Consider the following 24,213-nt stretch of genomic DNA (forward strand, 5'->3'; position numbering starts at 1 on the left):
AATACCTTGTTCACATTCATTTTGTAAATGTGCAGGTATATCTATAGAATAATTTCTCGAAGAAAAATTGCTGCTTCAAAGAGTAAATGCTTTTGTAAGTTGGATAGGCACTGCCAAATTGCCCTCTTTAGGGGTTATATCATATCTACATCTATCAGACCTCTCTGAACATGACTGCCTGTTTCTTGCCAGCCTCATCAAAGAGTGTATTGCCAACGTTCTTTGAATTTTTCCCAATCTGAAAAGGGAGAAATGTCATTTTAGGGTTGTTTAAATATTTCTATGCAAAGTGTTCATTCTTCATCCATGATCTAAAAAAAAAAAAAAAAAATTGATAGTCTTTTTCTTCTTGATTTCTAGGAACTCTTTATATATTAGGGAGATTAGCCCTTTATGTGTGGTATTGTTTTCTAATTATTTGAGGTGTCTGTTTCCAGTAATAGACTTTGAAGACAAATGTGGGACTAAAGTCTGGAAACAACAGTGAGGTAGATTTAAGTTCAATGTAAAAAATAATGAGCCCTTAATATGTGATTCTTAGTGCTTTGATTCCACCATCTCATGTAGTGTTCACAATAATCCCATGAGGTGATAATTATTATTATCAGATGAAACTAAAGCACAAAGGTAGTAGGAAATCTGCCCATGGTCACACAGCTAGTAAATGGTGGTGTCAGTATTCAGAGTCATGTATTTGACTCCACAGCCTAGGCTCTTGACTACAACACTTATTAATAATTGGGTTTGCATAGCAACATTTCCATCAATGGAAATATTCAAACGAAGGTTGGGAGATGGTCAATCCTGAATCTTGTGGATGAGATCCTAGGATAGGAAGGGGATTGAATTAGACAACTTTAAAGAACCTTTCCAGTAATTCCTTATTTCCTTCCAATAATGCTAGGCCTGACCAGAAAGATGAATCATGATATAGAATATGTGAGGCTCCACATGGGACCTCCCTGCTCTAATTGTGATCCCCCAAGAGACCCAACCACCCACCAGCACCACTGCCACAAGCAGCCAGGGGGACCTGAACTTCCAGTTGCAAACAATGGCTTCATGGTGAAGGTTTATGACACACTGGGTTACTAAGCCTACATTTGTATGGAAATGTCCTTTATTTCAGTGCTTTGCATAAGGCAGATGTTCAGCAAACCTTTTTGACCGGATAAAAACATGATTGATGGGAAAGCTTACTCTAAAAGTTCTTAATTGTAACTCAGTCAGATGGAATATGGAGGTAATTATCCAGTCAGTAGTTACTAAGCGCGTATTATGTGCAAAGCACAGTGCTGGAGACTCAGGGATATGAAGAAGTGAAGACATGGTTCTCAGCAAGTCAACAGATAACTGGTGACAAAGGCAGAAAAACCCATGGGTCCAAATGAAGGGGCATAGCCCTTGGGATGGAGATGAGGGGAACAGCATTGAGGAGTGGGGTGCAGGGGGAGAATCTCTACAGGAGCTGAGACATTACCAGAGACTTTAGGTGGATTGGGGGAGAAGTGAAAGAGCCTTTCAGTTGAGGGGAAGGGCTTGAATAAAAACAGAAGCTGAATCTCATGTTTGTGGGCTTGCATGGTGTGTTTCTTGAGCAGGCTCAGAAAGAAAATGACAAAGATAAATGGGGACCTCATTGATGAAGGTCCTGAATTCCAAGCCAGTGGATGGGCAAAGATGGCCACCAAGGGCCCTGGAATAGAGAACTGACATGGCAAAGTGGTGTTTTAGGGAAATGAGTGTGTCAGCCACGTGCAGGGCGGCACACAGAAGAGGGGAGGCTGGAAGCTGGAGAACACAGGGAACTATCACGGTCATTTAAATAGAAGGTGAGAAGGGTCTAGCTGGTAAGCGAGGGGGAACAGTCATGTGAAAGGAATCATGGGGGGCAGCCAGATGGTTCTCTGTAGGGGAAGGGAGCAAAAAAACCATTAAAGTGCCACCAGAAATTTATAGTGCACATTTTTGCTACTATTTATGTATACCTGGCGTTGAGGAACTATGACTGAGAACAATTATTTTCCTTGGAAGTCGAAGAGCAAAATTAGCCTTTCTTTTGTGTGGCAGAGGTAACTCAGAACTTTCTCTGTGTGGAAACCATTGAGAGTAGGTGGGTGGATAGTGGAGACTGTTGCATAACTGCGAATATACAAAAACTGCTGAGTTATACACTTTGAGTGAATTTTCTGGTTTGTGAACTTCAACAAAGCTGTTTTAAAAAGTAATGAGACTCTATGTAGGGTTTTAAGGCCTTTTTCTTAAGATCAAAGTAAATTTTTAATAATATTCACCTCCTCCCAGCCTCCCCCAAGGATTGTCTCCCAGAGAAAGCCATAGACTCACATTTCCTCCCTTGAACAGCGGGCAAAAAATATCTCGCTCTTCCAGGCTCATCAGAACTTCCGCTCCCATTTTATCTCAACACGCCGCCGCTCTATTCTTTCCAAGGCGCTGTGAGGACTGGCAGAGACACTTAGCCAGGGGTTCCTGGGCCAGGCCAGGTTTTTTCCTCTAACAGAATTTTCTGCTCAAGTGAAAACTCTGCAGACAGTGCAAGCCCTGGCTCTTCAGAGGGGACAGGAAACCCTCAAACTTGCTGAATCATTTTGTATTAAGCATTCATTTTGCAATCCCAACAGCTAAATCTGTTATCCTGGCGGGCAAGCTTTAAATAAGGCAGTGATCTGGAAAAAGAAAGAGTAGTTACTCATATTCTTAAACACCCAAGCATGTCATCAGCTTTGGCTTAGAGTCTTTTGCGAGAGAATGCAAGCTCATTTGTTTCTTTTTCACCCTGTTAACTAATCGCATAGATAAAATGTTAAAGAATGAGTGTACCTGGGTTTCTCAGCACCCATTTGTCATGTTAATTCACAGGCCACTTAAATTCAGAAGGAGAATGTTTTCGAGGTGACAGAGAGGCTCCCGGAGCCTCCCTGGCATGCCCATCCATCCTGGGTGGCTCTGTTGTCAGAGGTGTCACAGCCCCCACACTGTGGGGCTGCTGATTTCTCAGCACTCAGAAAAGATAAGTGGGCGTTTCGGAGAAAGAGCTGCATAGCCTAACCTCTGTGCAGGCTGCTGCCATCCATCACATGGGCAGCCTAAGGGCAAACGATTTTGGAAAAGTGAATCCAGATTCACTTCGTGCGTCACTGATTCTGGTCTTTAATTCTTAAATTTGGATGTGTACCTCTCCCTCCACCCACTGTCATTCCAGGTTTTAAAAAATTATGCCCCCCCCTTTAGAAATATTTTTTAATTCATTGGGACCAATGTTTCCTATACCTGTTATTATTGATTCGATTCAAACAGTAACTGGTGGTTTTGCTTTGTTTTGTTTTTAAACCAGATGCTTCTGTAATGGAGTATATCTACCTCTGTGCTGAGAAAACCCTTTGTTATAAGCGATCTTTCTGGCATTCTCTAAGTTCCTATCTCAAAGTGGTAAGAAGGGTTTTCTCATAATAACAAAAGGCCAAGAGGCGTCATGACCAAAACGACCAAACAACCAGTCACCAGGAGGTACATGGAGCACCTTTTGTGCCATAATGACCTAACAACCGGTCGCCATGACACCCATTGTGGCTGGCAAACCGCTGGTGAGGGGGTGGGGCTGGTGGCCAACCTTGCAGCCCCTCCCCCATGCCGGCCTGCCCCTGATTGGACTCTCCCACCCTGATCAAGAGCTGGCCTGCTGGCCAAATGCCCCCTCCCTTTCCCCCTCAACCCTGCCAGCCGTGCCCCCATCAGCCTGCCCCACCATGATAGGCCTACAGGCCCTCCCCTCGGCTGGCCCGCCCCTTATCGCACCCCCCCACCCCAATAGGGGGTGGGGCTGGCCGGCCAACCTTCTGCAGCCCCTCCCCCCAGCTAGCCACGCCCCAATGGGCCCCCACTACCCTAATCAGCCTGCAGCCCCTCCCTTTAGCAAGCCCTGCCCCTGATCACCACCCCACCTCAATAGGGGTCAGGGCTAGCTGGCCAACCTCCTGCAGCCCCTTCCCCCGGCTGGCCACGCCCCCAATGGGCCCCTACCATCCTGATTGGCTCACAGCCCCTCCCCCTGGCTGCCCACCCCCTGATCACCCCCCCCCCCCCCCAAATCAGGGGCAGGGCCGGTTGGCTTCCACCCATGGTCCCTCCCCCAGGCCACTGGCCCCCAATCAGCACCCCCTACCCACCCCATTTGGGGACAGGGCCAGCCAGCCCACCACCCACAGCCCCTCCCCATGGCAGCCCCTTCCCCCAGCCAGCCTGGCCCTGATCAGGGGCCCTGATCCAGGTGGGCTGGTTGGCCAACCTCTTGCCATCTCCTCCTCCTGACAGGCCCAGCCCCGATCCGTCCTGATTGGGGCCGGGCCAGCTGAACCCCCCTCCCTCTATGCACGATTTCATGCACTGGGCCTCTAGTTCAGTTATGTAAGTGTCATCTTAAACCACAGACCCTTTATCTTTACCCTGAGGGGTTAGAATGAGCACCCGCAAGGGAGAAAGCTCATCCATGGGTGCCAAACACTGGTTTCTTCGTTTCTTCATTGAATATTGTCTTGGTAAATTCAACTTTTCACAATTGCATCAGCCATCACCACAATTGTGACAGATCTGTGTCAGTAGCATCACTACAAAGTACTTAAGCAACCACCTACTCATGGAACTCTGCGGACAGCAGTGGCCTTGCAGTCTGGGGACTTTAGCATCTAAGGTAGATCCCAGCGGGCAATATGAATGTGGATTGGCTCTACTGAATGGACAAGTGGTAATATGTTGCAAATGTTGAGTGTCCTCCTTGCAAAATAGAGGTAAAAATAAACTCCACAGCTCTCATTTATTGTGTACTGTGTGCCCGGCCAGAGCTAAGTGCATCATCTCATTTAATCCTCCTAACAGCCTGATAAGAGGGGAACTATTATTACTCCCACTTTAAAAATGAATAAACTGGCCCTGGCTGGTTTGGCTCAGTGGATAGAGTGTCGGCCTGCGGACTCAAGGGTCCCAGGTTCGATTCCGGTCAAGGGCATGTACCTTGGTTGCGGGCACATCCCCAGTGGGGGGTGTGCAGGAGGCAGCTGATCGATGTTTCTCTCCCATCGATGTTTCTAACTCTCTATCCCTCTCCCTTCCTCTCTGTAAAAAAAAAAATCAATAAAATATAAAAATAAAAAAATCAATAAAAATAAAAATAAAAATGCGTAAACTGAGGCCCAGAGAGGCTAACTTGCCAAGAGTCTGACAACTGACAGTAGTAGAGCCTGAATACAAACCTAAGCTGTCGGCCACCGATTGAATGAACTTGATTCTGTGAAGACAAGTCAGAGCTCAGAACTAGAATTTTGGGATTGAAACTTCCCTTACGGAAAGTAAAACCATCTTCAGCAAGTCATCTTTGTCGCCTCATCCCTTAGTATTTCCAAAGAATTAAATTAAATAAAACACCTCCCCTTTATGAGATTATGGAATTTGTCTAGATCATGATAAATATATCTGGTCTAGAACATTGGTGACTACATAACGCTGGTTTTATCAGCACAAGTGATTTATTTAATGGCAATAATTTGAGCTTACTTTCATCTTTCTTTCACCAGACTTTTGACTAGAAATTGTGACCAATTGAGTCTTTACTTTTTATTATAAGCATTTCCCTGAAATATTACTTGTAAAATGAAAATTTGAAAAACCAATCCCATTTAAAATGCATCCAGGTAACTGAACTTGTGGTGCCCTCCTGTCCAGCCACCTCCTGAGAGGGCACCTGTGGGTCCACCCATTGTATATCTTCTTCCACAGGAATTGGACTTCTAGATGGCCAAGAAAACAGCTGGAGAGAAAGAAATCAGATGTTCCAAGGAACCCTTGGTAATAGAAAGCAAGGAGTAGTTTCTCGTCTGAGCAAGGAAAGAGCTTTTATTTAGTGGATTTGTATTTAACAGTGTAACAATATTGGTCCCCGCCTGGGGTCACTGGCCCCTGCTCTCTTTCTCAGGCCTCGCTTCTGCCAGCTCTGCAGGAAGAGCTGACAAGAATTAATTGGCTCTCATGAGCCCGAGGCTCAGTTTGGCTTCCCAGTTCCAACAATCCCACAGGACTCTGCTCTCGCATAATTTACTGTCTACTGGGCTTTCTGTTTCCAAGAGTTCTGACTGATAGGTACCCTGGAATGTATGTACATTTTCAAATTCAATAACTTAGAGCCTTGAGACTCTTTCAGGGTACTTGGCGCAATTTAAGAAAATGGGGCATGGCCACATTCAGAGTATTTCGATGATTTGTTGCTTTTATGAGGGCTCTGACACGGTCCCATTTAAATGTGTGATTTACACAAGTGACTTTGTTCTTCCTCCTCTAGTTGGTGTATTTGAAGAATGTGGCAAAGGGGTCCTTTCAGTTTTATGCTGGGCGCTCTGGTCAAGACAGAGGTAGTAGGATATGAATTTCAGGGGTGGAAATTCCTCCCAAGTTGATTCTGTTTATAATCTCTCCTTTAATGTAGGTGTACGCTAGATTCTAGGCCCTCAATTGTTACCATACGTCTGGGAAGTCCCTATATAATTTTCACCTCAGGGAAAATTATATTGATACTGTTTTACAAGTAAGGAAGCAATAAAGGAAGTCGTGTCCAACTACAGTGGCAGCCAATCAGTACATACATCATAGAAAGTTGGAAGGGATTTCTGTGGTTGTTTCATCCAACTTCTCACCAAATGCTGGTTCCTGCCTACACAGACGCTGGGCCCCTCTATCTGATTGCCCCAGGATCAGAGCACTCTTGTTTCTGAGATGCAGCCCTGTCCCATTGTTGGATAACTCGATTTTCTAGATTGTTCTTTCACTTGATACATTAAACACATCCTCTTTGTAACTTGTATCAATTAGTCTTAGTTTGTTCTCAGTAGCTGCATAGAATAAATTGATTGATCAATTTGTGAATGAAAAAAGGGGCCACCTGCTAACCTGACAAGCTCAGGGAAGGCCTGCAGTCTTGCAAACTCAAAGACCTAAAGTAATCACAGAGGACGGTCTGAAATTAAAACCTTAACTAAAAGTAGTTTATAGTGGGTAGTCATATCCTGAGCCATATCTTCCCTGACAAAGGTCAACTTTTAACTGCACCTATTGTCTTTTTGCATCTAAGATAACATTCCTGTGAAATGTCAAGGTAACTTGTAACTTCCCTTTTTCCTGACCCCTCAGGGCACAACCAAACGCGCCTGTGCGCCAGGACTGAGACCATAAATTTCTTCATTGTTATTGTTATGTTAATTGTTGACTGTTAACTATCCTGTACCCATCTAAGTAAAAGAAGCATGTGTCTATCATTTCACTTTTTATCCAATCCCAGAGGTTCCCTTCCAACCACCCCCCCCATCCCACCCCATGCCTGCTTTGCTCTCTCCCGCCTCCCTAATCTATCACCAGTGGATTTCATGTAACCCACTTACATCTCCTCCTTTAATTGTAATGTATAAAACAAGGTGAAAAACCACCATTCTCCAGAGCATTATCCCAATATGTTGAGATTCTGCTTCCCGGCAATTGCTGACAGTTTGGCTCAAATAAACTCACAAAAATTCTTTACAGGTTTGAATGTTTTTAAGTTAACAGATTTGTTTATTGATTGAGTGAGTGAGTGATGATTCATTCATTCATTCATTCATTATTCATTCATTTTGTATTGGGTGCCTACTATACAATATAGTGAGCAAACCATGAGCATCAAACTCCAGGAGCTGACAGGTTACTAGGAGATAACTTGGACATAGGGAAGTTGTATGTCGTATGTCATACATTCCACATGCTCAGTATATTTAGGTGCCGTAGGAAAGAAGAGGGGGAACAATGGGAAGGGGTCAAGTGCTGACAGGTGTGATCAGCAAATTCATCTTCCTGGTGCACTGCTTAATTTTATGGTTTGAGGTCAGAGATTCTGGTGTAAAGATTGGAAGGATAAAGTGTTAGAGAAGTGATGGTGAGTTTATATTAGTCAGAGCTTCGAGTTTGAATTGGAGAGTGAAAGACAGGATTTGAAAAGCTGGTGGAGTGTGAGATTGTGAAGACCAGCGGAGACAAAGTCGTAAGACCAGATGGCATGCACATCGTCTCCAATGCCAGGCTGCAGAGTTTACGAATTATCTGGTGAAGCAAGGCAGAACCCTGGGGCCAGTCGCTGAGTTGTGCTTAGTGTGATAACTAGTGTCAGGAGACGTTGGGCTGGAGGGCTATGCACTATGCCAGGTACAGGTGATAAGAGCTGGGAGCCTGGTGGTGGCCTCTGAAATAGAAGTATGGAGTGAGAGGTGAATGATAATGATCATGAGCAGCCCTGAATACCTCCTACTGTGCATTTATCAGGAAAGCATCCCCTTCCCCACCCCTACACCTCCAGACAATGTATATCCATGGGCAAACCCTCCTTACTTCCTGGTGCACAATTACTTATTAACCTGTGGAAGTGGTTCCAGATAATTGGGGTAGAGAATCCCAGGATCCAAATGTCTGTAATGAAATATCTCAAGATTGCCCTAGCTGGTTTTGCTCAGTGGATAGAGTGTCAGCCTGCAGACCAAAGGGTCCCGGGTTTGATTCTGGTCAAGGGCACATGCTGAGGTTGTGGGCTCGATCCCCAGTGGGGGACGTGCAGGAGGCAGCCAATCAATGATTCTCTCTCATCATTGATGTTTCTATCTCTCTCTCCCTCTCCCTTCCTCTCTAAATCAATAAAAATATATTTTTTTAAAAAGAAATATCTCAGGATTGATTTCCCTGTCTCTAGTAAGGTCTACATGTAGGCTGAGCCCATATAATGAAAGAAGCTTTTAAAATTCTTTAGGATAAAGATGTGTGTGCACACATGAATTTAAATTTATTAGCTTTTTCATTGGTGGTCTATATATGGTAGCCAATAAGGCTCATCACTAATATTATTCCTTTTGCTATAGCTCAAACTGAAAAGGGGCTGCCATGTGCAAAGGAAGTACAATTAGAAGCTTCCCTGAAATGTACACTTTTGAACTAGTTACAAGATTAAGCCACTTGCTGAGTGAAGTGAGTATCCTTAGGATTTGGGTGAATCTGCCAACCTGTCTTCTCACACAATCCTGTTACTTGTGCTTAATTCTAAAATTCACACTTTTTGAATTTCACAAATATTTATTTGCTGGGGTCCAATCCCAGCAGGTCCAGGGGTCCCCAAAGGTGTGGACGGAGTCGGCGAAGAAGGAATGACACGAAGACAGCCTTCAGGTGGTCAGCAGCCTAGTCAGGACCTATAGCCAGGATCTCCAGCCAAAGTTCTGGTCGGAGTTCTGGTTAGGAACTGATGAGGATCTGACGTTTATTGTCTTATTACATCCGTATTTATACCAGCCGATTTTAATCCCGTCAATTTCTATTACAAGGGTTAAGGTGTTTCTCATCTCCATTCCAGGGAGTAAAGACCATGTAGCTTAATTACCCGCCTGGCATTTAATTAAGGGGTTGTATCCCCTCCCTAACCTCAGGGAAAGATCCCCACCTGGGGAAACAACCTTTCTCGGAGAGGTGACCTTGGTTAAAACACATGGCGCTAAAGGGAGCAAACATATTAAAAACAGTATGCTACATACGCCAGGTCCCCTGAAACACATGCTGTGCAGATGCCTCTTTCCTGCAGCGACTGCGTCAAGCAGCAAGGATGGACCGGCCTCCGGCATTTATTGAGTACCTAGTGTGTGTAGGTGTTGAACTATTCTGTGAAACAGATAGTCAAAGATTCCTGCCCTCATGGAGCATGCCTAGCAAGGAGAGACAATCAATACATAAGTAATAGGTAAATAAGTTAGTTATATAGTATATTAGGAGGAGGCAAATGATACAGGAAGAAAAAGTAGAGAAGGGTAGGAGGGAACAGGATTGCCACGGAGTGGAGAAGGCAGGACAGGTTGTAGGTAGTGGACATTGTCATCTCCCTTATGAAGGTGACGTGGACAAAGATCAGCATGAGGGGGTTAGGTATACAGGTATCTGGGGGGAGAGAGGTCCATGCAAAGAAATCAGCGAGTGCCAAGGTGCAGAGGCAGGAAAGTGCTAGAATGGAGAAGAGGCTTTGTGCTTTTTTCATTCCCCTTAGACCAGCGGTTCTCAACCTGTGGGTCATGACCTCTTTGGGGGTTGAATGACCCTTTCACAGGGGTCGCCTAAGACCATCGGAAAACACATAAATAATTACATATTGTTTTTGTGATTGATTGAGTGAGTGATGATTCATTCATTCATTCATTCATTCATTTTGTATTGGGTGCCCACTATACAATATAGTGAGCAAACCATGAGCATCAAACTCCAGGAGCTGACAGGTTACTAGGAGATAACTTGGACATAGAGAAGTCGTATGTCATACATTCCACATGCTCAGTATAGTTAGGTGCTGTAGGAAAGAAGAGGGGGAACAATAGGAAGGAGTCAAGTGCTGACAGGTGTGATCAGCAAATTCATCATGGAGGGGGGGCATTTAAAGCTGCTTAACTTCATGGTTTGAGGTCAGAGATTTTGATGTAAAGATTGGAAGGATAAAGTGTTAGAGAAGTGATGGTGAGTTTATATTAATCAGAGCTTCGAGTTTGAATTGGAGAGTGAAAGGATTTGAAAAGCTGGTGGAATGTGAGATTGTGAAGACCAGTGGAGACAAAGTTGTGAGACCAGATGGCTGCAGAGTTTATGAATTATCTGGTGAAGCAAGGCAGAAAGAACCCTGGGGCCAGTCGCTGAGTTGTTTATGTTCAATTTGTAACAATGAAAATACATTCTGCATATCAGATATTTACATTATGATTCATAACAGTAGCAAAATTACAGTTATGAAGTAGCAACAAAAATAATTTTATGTTTGGGGGTCACCACAACATGAGGAACTGTATTAAAGGGTCACGGCATTAGGAAGGTTGAGAACCACTGCCTTAGACAAACAATGACTTGTATAACCAAGGAAACAGCTAGGAAAATGCAAAAGTTAAGTTTACTTGTGATAATGCTAACTAGATTCAAAATTACTGAAAAAAAAATAAATGTCACAAACTGATTTTAAGAAGGTGCACAGGGCATGAGGGGAAGTTTCCTGACTTCTAGACTACTGGGGTTTGAATCCTGGCTGTGTTGCTTTCTACCTGTGCGATCTTAGGTGAGGTACGTAGCCTTTCTGTTCCTCAGTTTCCTCATCTGTGAAATGAAGCTAATAGTACCAATCTCCTAAGATGGCTATGATTATTAAATGAGTCAATATTAATAAAAAGCTTGGAATTATGTCTGGCACACAACAAACACTCAAATATTAGCTATTACTATTTTATTACAGCTACTACTTTTATTACTTTTATGAGTTGGTACCCTAACCTGGAATATTCTTTGCATGTGTTTTGAGAGCTGTGTGTGTTTGTCTCTGTGTGTGTGTGTGTGTGTGTATGTGTGTGTGTGTGTGTGTGTGTGTGTGTGTGATGTGCTTTTATGTTGAGAGTGTGGGACTTAATTTATAAAATAGTTGTAAGAATTAGGTAAAATCCAACTGCTTCGCATTTAGCAACACCTCAATAAACATTATTAGTTTTCTTCCTTATCACTTTTCACAGCCAAGAAAATTAATAGAGGGTTTTCCTCTTCTGCCTATTAATGAACTTTTGGCTGGTTTATGAGTAGAATGAAGAGCAGGTGAAAACATTCTATAGACTCCAACTTGGAAACCTGTTTTGTCCTTAGCACCAACAGTGGAACTAAGAAATCCCCGGGAGGCCATTGTGAGTATCACTGGAAGGCGAAGAATGGGCAGTAGATGAGTGAATGAGAGTGAAACAAAATGAGAAAACTGAAGAAATAAGGAAGAACACCATTAAGGTGATACCACTTTGGGATGAGCCCATCGGAAAACTAGGAGTCCCTTTCTCTGAGGACCTTTAAAAAGAGAAGGGATGGCACCCATCCAGGTGGGGCAGGAGTCCCTAAAGGAAAGGGGTGAACGAGAGGGTCTCTTGGGCTCTTCCAGCTCTGAGTCCAATAGCAGCCCCTCTCCCCAGTCGACTATCCCATTGTTGCACTTTCAGACCTGAATTAGCCTACATTTCCACCTCAGCTTAAAGAGTCATAAATGCTTTAGATACAAAGAGGGCTTCTGTTGAATAATACTAAGTAAGACCAAGTCACTGTGTATTGAGGTAGTTGATGTTGAAAAGCAACTTTCTAGTCCTCTGGGATCTGTCCCCAACTTCTCTGGCCATGGCAGCTGTGTGAGCCTCTGTAGTCAGCTGGGGGCTATCAGGGAGACAAGAGAAATAAACATGCTGGTGCTGAGAGGGAACCCCGAGGTGTGGAGGAGACAGGATGCTGTGTCTCCACAGGGCAGGGGTGGGTGGTGGGTTAGGCAGGAGAGAAGATTGCAGCCCAGCACCCACTCACTGTCTGCTGCTATTTTGGTTCCTAGGTGTGGCAGATGTCTCCCGAGCCATGGATCATCCCTTTTCAACAGCATCAAAGGATGGGGAAGGAGCGTGCTACACATCTCTGATTTCAGACATCTGTTACCCACCTCAGGAGGATTCCACATATTTCACTGGAATTCTTCAGAAAGAAAATGGCCACATCACCACATCAGAGAGCCCTGAGGAGCTGAGTACCTCTGGGCCCTGCTTACCAGACGTGCCTGGGACGGAGCCTCATGGCTTATTTAGTTCTGATTCTGGAATAGAGATGACTCCTGCAGAGTCCACCGAAGTGAACAAGATCTTAGCAGACCCCCTGGACCAGATGAAAGCAGAAGCTTACAAGTACATTGACATAACCAGGCCCGAGGAGGTGAGCTATCAGGAGCAACGTCACCCCAAGTTGGAAGAAAAAGACTTTGACTTTAAGAATAAGGACACTGAAACCTCAATAAAATCTGAAAAGGCCCTTGAACCAGAGAAAGCAGCTCCTGTGGAGGGAAAAATCCTCAAGGACCATTTATTTGAAGAATCAACATTTGCTCCTTATATAGATGATCTCTCTGAAGAGCACCATAGAGCCTCCCTGGTCACTGCCCCCATCAAAATCACACTGACTGAAATTGAGCCTTCTGTTGAAACTGCTACCCAAGAGAAGACCCCTGAGAAGCAAGATATCTGTCTGAAACCGAGTCCTGACACAGTCCCTACTGTCACTGTCTCAGAGCCTGAAGATGACAGCCCAGAATCCATCACTCCTCCGTCTTTCGGAACAGGTAAGGAAACTGGTATTCCCTACCTTGGGAAGACCCAGCACATGGAAATCTGAATATTAAGGAATCAAGACTTGCAGTCAAGTCTCAACTTTACTTATTAACATACAACTTTTCCAGTCTTGTGCCCATGTACAAAGGCTGAGATTTGAGATAGTTGTTAAAGTCCTATCAGATTTGCTTTGTAATGTTTCTTTCTTCTATTGAGGGGAAAGAATGACACACTGGGAACATTAAATCCTCATGTGGGTCTGCCGTTCAGAGCAGAGAGGGAGGTACCACCTACTTCTAGGGCAGCTTAACTCCCAGACATCCTGGAGGCATCATGTGGTGAGCATCTTGGCTGTTCCCCTGAGATCAGCTGGGTTATCTTGGGCAGGGCCCCAGCTCCAAGTCTGTAAAATGAATGGGGAGTGAGCCTCACGCTTTTGGAGGGTCATGGACAATGAGAGGTAACCTACCAAAGAGTACTTCTCTCCTCCCCCTTAAATCTCAGCACTGTCATTTTTATCTTTTAATGTATTGAAGATCTACATACAATTTTATTTTTTAAAACTGAAGGATTTATTTGGATAGAATTTTTTAAAAATATTTTTATTGATTTCAGAAGGATAAACTGCTGCTCTCAGTTTATCCTAAGGAAGGGAAAGGAAGAGAGAGATAGAAACATCAATGATGAGAGGGAATCATTGATTGGCTGCCTCCTGCACGCCCCCCCCCCCCCCCACTGGGGACTGAGCCCACAACCTGGGCATATGCTCTTGACCAGAATCGAACCCTGGACCCCGGGTCTGCAGTGGATAGAATTTTTAAAAGTGTGAAATCCCCTAGGTTGTGATTTTATTCAACTTGAACGTTTGTCTACTCTGGCTCAGGCAGGATGTTAAAGCCACACTTAATACATACTCTCAGTACAAAGGGGGACACCTCTATCTGGAAAAGGCCAGAGTGGTAGCAGGAGCTCCCCCACCTCACCCCGTGCATCTCCCACCCTATATGCATTTCCATCCCATGTGCATCTCCATCTTGTGTGTGAATGCCCATGAGGCATCAGGATGAAGAGGACAGTTTGAGGGCCTTGAATCTTTCCCTGTTTCTAGTGGCTGGCATTCTGACCCTACCCAAAAGTGATTTACAAACCTAAAAAGTGATTTATAAAAAGTGATTTTCAGCACCCCAGATGAATGAGCTTCCACTGAACTCTTAAAACAAATCCAAAACCGCAGGATTAGGAATGATTGCTCTACACCCTGATACTGCAGTAAGTCGAAGCGTTAGAATGAAGTGGACTTAATGGAAGTCCCTGCTATCCTGTTTCCCTAAAGATTTAGCATCAATTCCTCCCCTTCCCCAACCTTACCTCAGACTCATTCAACTATAAAGTTCCAGGGGGTCTTAAAAATCCACTGCGCCAAGTCCCTGATTTTCAAATTTATTCACTCACTCAACAAACACTTTGCACACATGTTCTTTTGGTCAGTCACTCTACTAAGTACTGATGACAGAATTTTAAAAAACAAACATAAATCGGTTCCTGCCCTCTAGTGGGGCAATTGACCAAGAAAATAGACTCTGGTGTGATTTGTATTCTGAGAGAGGAAAACATAGAGTGTTGAGGAGCAGCAGGGTCCAACAGCTCCCCAGGTGAACTGGCACCTGCAGTGACTCTTAAAAGAGCAGGAGGAAATAAACAGGTGAAGAGGAGGGGCGGCCTTCTAATCTGAGAAGGTACAAGGACAGGAGGTATGAGGGTACAGTGAATTTTCCATAAAATATAAATTAAGATGACAAATAAGGAAGCTGAGGCCCCCAGTGCATTAGATGTGAGTTGTCCCAGCCTACAACACGCGATAGGGACATAGCTGGGTCTCAAAGCCTCCTTGTAGTCTTTCTGGCAATGCACCGACAATCCTATTCCATGAGATAAAGATATAGATGCTCTGAAGATGGAAGCTACATTACTAGCTGTCTTTTACAGAGCTCCAGGGTTGCTTGGTGGTCAGTCGAGAAGAACTTCAGCCAGTCTTTAGGAAGAGTGAAATACCCCAGCGCATATAAGTCCACTTACATGGCACATGCCTCGTGTACAAATTGAAATTTACAAAGTTGATAATAAAGACTTAATTAGGGTTCATTAATTATTATTATGGAATTTTCATTTTTTAATAACCATCTGGAGAAACTTCAAGAAAAAACAAAAACAGATATGTCTCACATGACCTTAGAGTTTTATGATCTTGAGTTGCCCAGTTGACGGCGTGGGGTTAGGGCAATGTTTTTCTCTGTAGTTTCTCCAAATAAACATCCTAAGCAAAGTTTATTCAAGAAAGAGAAAGTCCCTTATCCTATTACACAGCTCTCTCCCATGTTCAGCTCCTCTCTTCGCCCGTCCTCTACCTCATAATACCTGAGTCATAAAACAGCAGGTAAGAATAAAATTAATAGAAGAGATAGAAGGAATCAGCTTGTCATTGAGACTTTTCTCCTTATTCTTTTTATCCCAAAAGTTTAGCCTAACCCCCTTCTCAACTTGTGAGTCCCTGACATCATATGACACTCTACCCATAGACACTGGACAATTGGGGCTTTATTACATCTGTTGGGTCTTGGGTCACTCTGCCATTTCCAGTGCCAACAGATAAGGCAAATACCAAGAATTACATAAGATCCTACATAGAAATTGAGGGAAAGGAAAACATTCTAAACAAAAAAAGTTCTGTTTATCATTGTGTAATAAATAAGAAAATCACCAATTCTGGGGAATATTTCTAATCATGTGAATCATGAATCAGGAGAAATTCTAGTTTAGAACAATTTCAGTCACAGACCCTGAAGCTTAAGCAAGGGGTCTAATATATTTTCTTCAATTCCAGTAGACTATTTCCTTTTGTAACTTCCTCCAACATAACTGTTTTCATCTTGCTAAATAATTATACACTGAGGTACAGAGGCAAAAATTCTTACATTTTTAAATATTGAAAGTTTCTTCTCAGCAAATATCAGTCAAAAGTACAAGTGAGGCATTTCAGATAAATCATAATTTCCCTGGTGCACCAGCCCATTGACCCATGGGCACCATGTTGTTTCTGACACACACACCTAGAGCTTGTTTTGGTGGTCATGGATTTTTTTGAGGTGTTAGCTTCAGAAAGGCCAATAATCCAGAGGTCATCATTAAAGCACCCAGCTTCCCTTAAAAAGAAAGGAGCAATAAAAGGTAAATCAATTTTAATTTAATTGTCTTTGTTAATCCTCACCTAAGGATATTTTTCCATTGATTTTTGGAGAGAGTGGAAGGGAGAGGGAGAGACAGAGAGAAAGAAACATGAAACATCTATGTGAGAAAGACACATCAATCAGGTGCCTCCCGCATGCACCCTGGCCATGGCTGGGATTGAAACTGCAACTGAGGTATGTGCCCTTGCCCAGAATCAAACCCTTTAGTCCACAGGCCGCGGCACTCTATCCACTGAGCAAAACTGGCCAGGGCCAATTTTAATTTTAACTCTTTGAAAACTACTATTGCTATTTCCTTGCATTGATGAGGTCTGTGATTCTCCTACACATTTTCAAAATTCATTCTTTTATTTAAGAAATACTTATTGAGTGACTTCTCTATGTCAGACATGTGCGAGACACCAGATACATTGCAGTACAAGATTTATGAAGTCCCTATGCTCATGGAGTTTACCTGCTAGTGAGAGAAGACAATAAAAGGAAACACATAAATAGGTAGTGTTTATGGAGTGTGAGTGCTATAAAGAGTGATAGAGTGTTGGGTGTGAAGGGTCAGGGATGGCCTCTCTGAGAATGTGACATGTGATCTGAGATCTGAATGAGGAGAAGGACCCCACAATTCAAAGAGAGGGGCCCAGGAACAGAGGATAGCAAATGCACAGGCCCCAAGGCTGAATTGTGGAAGACGGTGTAAAGGAGTAAGGAAGAAGTATGGAATAGAACTGAGTTAGAAAGGTAGGCGGGGCCTAGATTATTCAAGGCTTCATGTACTAGGATAAGGAATTTGGATGTTGTTCCAAATGCAATGGGAAACTATCAGAGGGTTTAAGCTGGGAAGTACCATCATTCATTCCACAAATATACATTAGCCATTTACTCCAGGCATTGTACCATCAGCACTGGGGGTCTATGATGAATCACAAGATTAATGCCTGCATGGAGCTTGCGTTCTAGTTGGGAAGACTTACACACAAGTAAATGAATATATAATATAACATTAGGTAGTTACAATGGTTATGAAGAAAAATAAAACAAGATATAGTGAAAGAGAGGGATGGGGAGGTGGGGAGGTGAGGAAAGGCTTTGCTTTGCTGGTGGCTTTGAGCAGAGACCTGAATGGGATGAGGGAGCAAGCCGGTAGCTGAGGAAGGACAGCCAGTGAAGAAGCTGCAGCTGGGAATGTCCTGTGTGTTCAAGTTGCGCTGGAAAGTCACTGTCGCTGGAGTGGGGAGAAGGGAGGAGAGAGCGGCAGGATTAGACTCGTGTTTTCAGAGGATCCCTCTGAGTGACGAGGGGAGAGTCAGCCAGCAGCAGAGGGGACACCGGATGGCAGCATCATTCACAGTTGGACACTGGCAACTGCAACTTGGTAAACTGGCCGTGTTCCTGTTTCCTTTTATCCTTCTTAATCATATCGTCCTTATTAGCAGTGGCCGCAAACACATCCTCCCAGGTAGGGTGGTTCTAACCTCCTCAGTTTCTCCATTCTATTTTATTATTTTTATTGACTGTTTCCAGCTTTGCTGTGTTAGTCTTGACACATAACAACCAGTATCTTAGCTAAACTCCCATAAGGTTTTAAATGAGAGTAGGAAAACTTCTCTTTTGGTCTAAAATTTTCCCAGGTTCCTCCCAGCACTTTGTTAAATTTTAGTTCCCATTAAAAATGGAGGGCAGCCCAGCCTGCATGGCTCAGTGGTTAAGCATCAACCTGTGAACCAGAAGGTCGCGGTTCGATTCCGGTCATTGATGTTTCTTTCTCTCTTTAATCGAAAAAGAAGATGGAGGGCAATGTCTACACGATCTATTTAGTTCCTTTTGACTCATAAGAAGGATGAATTCTTTTAAAAGTAGTACCTTTACTTGCCCGAGATGAAACCCATCAGGCCCCTTCCTCCCACACCCCACAGTTGTCTAATAACATCCTTACTCTTGAGTAAGAGATCAACCGAAGGACTTGTATACATGCATATAAGCCAGTGGTTCTCAACCTTCCTAATGCCGCGACCCTTTAATACAGTTCCTCATGTTGTGGTGACCCCCAATTTCACTGTTACAAATTGAACATAATTAAGGCATAGTGATTAATCACAAAACAATATGTAATTGTATATGTGTTTTCTGATGGTCTTAGGCGACCCCTGTGAAAGGGTCGTTCGACCCCCAAAGGGGTCGCGACCCACAGGTTGAGAACCGCTGATATAAGCACAACCAATAGATGCAAGACACTGGGGGCAGGAGGGGAGGGCAAGTGCGGGGGTCAGGGGGGGGGGGCTGGGGAGGAAGGAAGGAGGCAGGGGGGAGGTCAATGGGAAAAAAAAGGAGACATATGTATTACTATTTGTAATACCTTAAACAATAAAAAAAAACCCAACTCTTGAGTAAATGAAGCAAGATCCTTGAGCCTTCTTTTCTGAATGCTCTAACACGTGGTTTTCAATTGGAGGTAGGTAGGGTTGCCAAATAAAAACTCAAATTTCATGGGACACACTTATATTAATAAAAAGTCATTTTTTAGCTGATATTCAAATTTAACTGGGTGTCTTGCATTTTTGTTTGCAAAATCTGCCAACCCTAACTGGAGGTGACTACTGGAATCACTGTTGGAGTGAGTGGTTACAAAAGGCAGATGTGTCGGCCCCACCCAGACTTCCTTCTACAAGTCAGAATTTCTGAGGGCAGTTTTGAGCCTTACACCTAATTAAGAACCAGTGTTCTAAAGATTTGAGCTAGTCCTCAAATGAGCTCTATTTATCAGTACTTTCTGAGTACCAGGCACTGCACTAGGTGCTGGAGATCTGATTTTGAACAAAAATACCTTGGCTGTCCTTTGCCCTTAGTGGGTGCTTTCATTTTGGGGTCAGGGAGATTGGGAGAGGGTGAAGAGACAGACATTAATCAAATCATCACACAAATACAAACCACCCGGGCTTCCGGTTGTGCAGGATGAGCCAGCACAAACCTGTTTCCTGAAGGACCCATTCCCAGGCTGGCTTGCACCCAGGATGAGCTGCCCTGCAGGGCCATTTGTAACCCAAGGCCCTGCCTACCTGCTTTGAAGTCTCCTAGGAATGTTGAACAAGCTGGAGTTTGGTCAGCCCTGCAGGTTAGATGGTCAGACAGAGGCTTCCAACGGGAGAAACTGGACTAGTATGAGCCACAGGAAGGGAAGAGGTCTAAGATCAGAATTTTCTCCCTCTGTCCCATCAAAACAGCTCACTGTTCTGACTTCCGTGTTTCTGGGTATGTAATTCCTGTTCATTTTACTCACCCAGGTTCACCATTTCTGAGTGACCTCTGACACCCCATTTTTTTCTCACCCGCCACATGAGTCAGACACTGAGTCTATGGTTTTTCTCTCTTCAGTGTTTTTTGAATTGTCCTGTCTTTTCTATCCCTATGGCCACCACAACTCATTAGGTTGTCATAATTCCTCCCTCAAGGATTGCAGTATCCTCTTAATGGGACAGAACTCAAAAATGATCTGAACGTGATCAGTGAATTTAGGCAAGCAATTAGGGCAGAATCCAGACTAAAGGGGTGCATTCATTTAGATTCAGATAAATTCCCAAATCAGTGGCTGAACATAAATAAAGTTACTTCTCACTTATAGTACAGTCTAATACAGGTCAGGCAGTTCTCCTATAAGTGCTAATTCATGGAAAAAACCTCCTTCCATCTCTTTTTATTGAGATATGATCCACATAACATAAATGTGCCCATTTACATTTTAATAGCTTTTTGTATATTCACAGAATTGTGTGTCTATCACCATAATAAATTTTAGAGCATTTTCATTACCCCCCCCCCCCAAATCCATTACCCCTTAGCCATCATTCCCAAGTAGTTCTTGCTCCCAGAAGGGCCAGAGACCACTGTCTAGGATATTCTGAAAATCCTGCTCTAGGGCAAGGGAAAACCAAATTCCTGAAAACTATTGTCATGGTGATCGCAGGTAGTCTTACCCAAGGGACAAAAACATAGGCAAGATTGCCAGTGAGGTTTTCGGCCCAACTGGATAGACACCAGGTAGAAGCCAGGCATTCATACCAGGGGGCTGGGGTACTCTCGGGTTTTGTGCTTCTCGTGAGGAGGTGAAGAGAGGGCGAAGAACAGAGGTGGGCTCCACCCTCCGAAGCCCAGTGGGATTGTGCACTGTGGAATGGGCAAAATCTCTCTCTTATAGGGCTTCACCTAGTTACACATTTTACTAAAAAAGAGTAAAATGATTGTTTCTTATGGGAAATAGAAAGCTCAGAGATCAAGTTGTACCCCAGGATCCCACTCAGCTTTCTTTGTTTGCTTCAAGAAGGGAACACAAACAACAGTGGACAAGGAATCCTGGGTGGTTTTCAGATCTGTTGATATCGGTGGGCCAAATTAAAGGGTTGTGTCCACCAGCTTAACTAATGCAATCTGTGACATTGGAAAACTTCCGTGGGAGGATAAATCAGATATCAGAAACAATGACTTCTAGAGTCTGGGTCACGTGGAAACAGGAAAAGCAACCGAGGTGCTGCTGTTGCTAAGAAGTTGCTGGGTCACTTTTTAAACAGCCAGATTAAGATGGATAGGTGTGTAAAACCCTGATTAATTGGGCCTTAACGGTCATTAGCCTTTTAGGTCAGGTGGCCTGTCTTTCCAGCCCAGCCCTGGAAACAGATATTTTTGTGCTAATGAGCTATGTGTTTCTCAAGCAACAATAAAACTTTGTTTTATTTCTTCTCCCTGTCCATCTGTCTGTCCATGTGTGTGCGCGCCTCTTCCGCTCTCCTTCGCTCTGTGGGACGACAGAACCATCTGCTGCAGAATCCCAGGGGAAAGGCAGCATCTCCGAGGATGAGCTGATCACTGCCATTAAAGAAGCGAAGGGGTTATCCTATGAAACATCCGAGAGCCCGCAGCCGGCGGGCCACGTGGCCGACAGGCCCGAGGTCAAGGCCAGGTCCGGGCGGCCCACCATCCCCAGCCCCTTGGACCACGAGGCCAGCAGTGCGGAGTCAGGGGACTCAGAGATCGAGCTGGTGTCCGAGGACCCGCTGGCCGCTGAGGATGCGCTGACCTCCGGTTACGTGACCTTCGGCCACGTGGGTGGCCCGCCACCTTCGCCGGCCTCGCCGTCCATCCAGTACAGCATCCTGAGGGAGGAGCGCGAGGCCGAGCTGGACAGTGAGCTCATCATCGAGTCGTGCGATGCGTCCTCGGCCTCGGAGGAGAGCCCCAAGCGGGAGCAGGACTCGCCCCCGATGAAGCCGGGCGCCCTGGATGCCATCCGGGAGGAGCCGGGGGCCCGGGCCAGCCAGCCGGGCCTGGCAGAGCAGGGCCCCTTCCTTAAGTTCCCCTCGGGTGTCCCCCGAACGGGCCAGGAGCTGCCCTCTGGAGACGGAACCCCAGCGCCCCAGGAGCCCGTGGAGCCGCAGAAACCTGCAGAGGCAGCGAGTTCCAAAGAAACTCCCGCGGCCGCAGAGAGCCCAGGACCCCGAGGTCCTGGCATCGCGCCCCCTCTGCTGTTTTTCAATAAGCAAAAAGGTAAAGTGGCAGCTTTTCTGGTTGAAGCAGCCTGTCTGCGTAGCTGTGCTTTCCCTGGGTGTCCGGGGTATTCAGCACAGGGTGGTTCCGGCTCAACCCTGTAGTCATGTCCTAGTTGGTCAAACAGGTGAGCAGAGCCTGAGCACAAGGCCAGGAGGATGGGGGGGAGAGGAGAGAATTCAGAGTCACAGCTGGGACTCGGTGGCAGGACCCTCACTCACTCGGAGCAGTGCCCTGAGCTGGCTGAACCCCAGCCTCCTCAGCGATGAACATCCTCCAAGATCTCCTGAATGGAGCCAGGGCACCCCTCCTTCCTTCCCAGGGCTGGGTCTCCGGTCTCAGGAAGGGCTGGCTTTGTGTTATACTCCAGCTCATGTCCAATTTCCCACCCCTCCGATGATGGGGAGTGGCCACAGCCCCTCTGGGTACTGGAACCTCCCATTAGCACACCCATTTAGCCAGCCAAGCTGGTTTCTTACATGGGCAAGTGGATCTCTGCCAGGTAGAGATCCTTTCTCTTACCAAGGAACAAGGGATTTGGGCCTTGATAAGGTTTTTTCCCAGCTAGTCAGGGAAGACAGGGACCAGAGTTGGATCCAGAGTCTCTCTTGTCCCTAAGCAAGACCTAAGGCCACTAAATAATTTTTAAAGTCACGTATAACTTAGAATCTTTTAACTTGGCCATGATAGTTTACCCTGAGAAATCTGGAAGTTTTCAAATGCAGGAAAAGCAGAAGCCATTATTTTATGTTCCAGACGTTGTATGTGCTGAGGGCATTCTCCTTCCAAAACCATCCACCGCATCTGATTGCATTATAGAATTCAGGAGAGGAATCAGAGTCAGATCAATAAATTAGGCCCTAGACAGTCTAGTTAATGGGCAGTCCAGTGAAGGTAGAGAACCTCTTCCCAGCTCCTGGGTGGAGAACACCCAGGTAGCACTTTAAAACAAACCCTAAAGCACAACATTTTTCATGATCCTCCTCTCCTACTCATCTCCTCTGCTTTTTGTTTCTTTAGAAGTGTTTTGCCCTTAGGGGATAAATGACTTCGAGGGTACACCCTTCTTCCTGTGTATACACTGACTTCAGTGATGTTAGTAGAAATTAAAGTGCTTCATATAAGAATAAAGTGCAAAGTCTTTCTCGTTATAGGTTGGAAGCCGGCTTCTAAATTCTTTAAAATTAGCACATTGGAATGGAGAAACCTAGAGGGACATAATAAAGCAAACCTAGAGGAATGCGGTAAAACAGTCACGCAGTTGCATGGTGGCTGAGGGCTTAGTCATGTGGCATCGTGTGGGGGCCAATAGAAGTGACTTCTGATTTCCCAAACAACTCTTCCCTGTGAGTTAAAAAATATATTTATTGTAGATAGGGAGGATATTTGATAACGAAGTTAACAGAGGGAATGTGCATTTGTTAGGTGACTATTAAAACTAATTTGGCTTGTTTTGCCACCACTCTGTGATGGGAGCCTCACAAAACAGCATTAGCACGAACAACCAGCGGTCCCCTGCCATCCTGACACAGTCCAGCTTGAGTGCATGTCACTGGACTGTAACAGGCATGTGTTTTCCTAACTAGTGTCCCCGAAATAGACACCACATGACAGTGCTGTTCAAATATATTTATCCCTAAAAGTAAATAAATCTGAGGGCCTGTTTCCCTCCCTAGTAAATCTGAGAGGCAAGTATGGGAGCTGGGACTGACTGAGTGACTAGACACCTGATGAAGAGCTAAGGCCATGGAAAACCTCACATGTGAATGTCAGGCGTCAGGCCATCCTTTATGGCCAATTCTGGTGTCATTCTAATCCTGTGCAAGTTGCCCCATGTGGCTTGAACCTCTGCTGCCAAGTTCAGACGTTAGCGAGGAGAGGTGGCAGCCTTTTCAAAGGACGAAGGCAGGCAGGGTGAATAGCCTCTGCTCGCTTCCGCATCGAGGCTTCCTTTGAAATCCAGGCTCCCACTGAAAAGTGCTGCTCAGTGCGGTGCCTATGAAGAGAGTCTACAACAGTGATGGCGAACCTTTTGAGCTCGGCGTGTCAGCATTTTGAAAAACCCTAACTTAACTCTGGTGCCATGTCACATATAGAAATTTTTTGATATTTGCAACCATAGTAAAACAAAGACTTATATTTTTGATATTTATTTTCTATATTTAAATGCCATTTAACAAAGAAAAATCAACCAAAAAAATGAGTTCGCGTGTCACCTCTGACACGCGTGT

At 44.8% G+C, this 24,213-nt stretch overlaps 1 protein-coding gene across 3 annotated transcripts in view; it reads left to right on the forward strand.

Annotated features, from left to right (window-relative positions):
- Window positions 1-24,213, forward strand: part of RTN1 (reticulon 1) — a 180,178-nt gene that overhangs the window by 82,429 nt on the left and 73,536 nt on the right. For all 3 annotated transcript variants that reach the window (XM_070418958.1, XM_070418938.1, XM_070418947.1), the window contains exons 2-3: window positions 12,446-13,219; window positions 21,248-21,982. In XM_070418958.1, coding sequence (XP_070275059.1) covers window positions 12,446-13,219; window positions 21,248-21,982 — 1,509 coding nt within the window. The remainder of the gene's footprint in view (window positions 1-12,445; window positions 13,220-21,247; window positions 21,983-24,213) is intronic.

Source organism: Myotis yumanensis, unplaced genomic scaffold (genome assembly GCF_028538775.1).
Source record: "Myotis yumanensis isolate MYYU_CA2020_CCGP unplaced genomic scaffold, mMyoYum1.0.hap1 SCAF_1, whole genome shotgun sequence".
NCBI classification, from domain to species: domain Eukaryota; kingdom Metazoa; phylum Chordata; class Mammalia; order Chiroptera; family Vespertilionidae; genus Myotis; species Myotis yumanensis.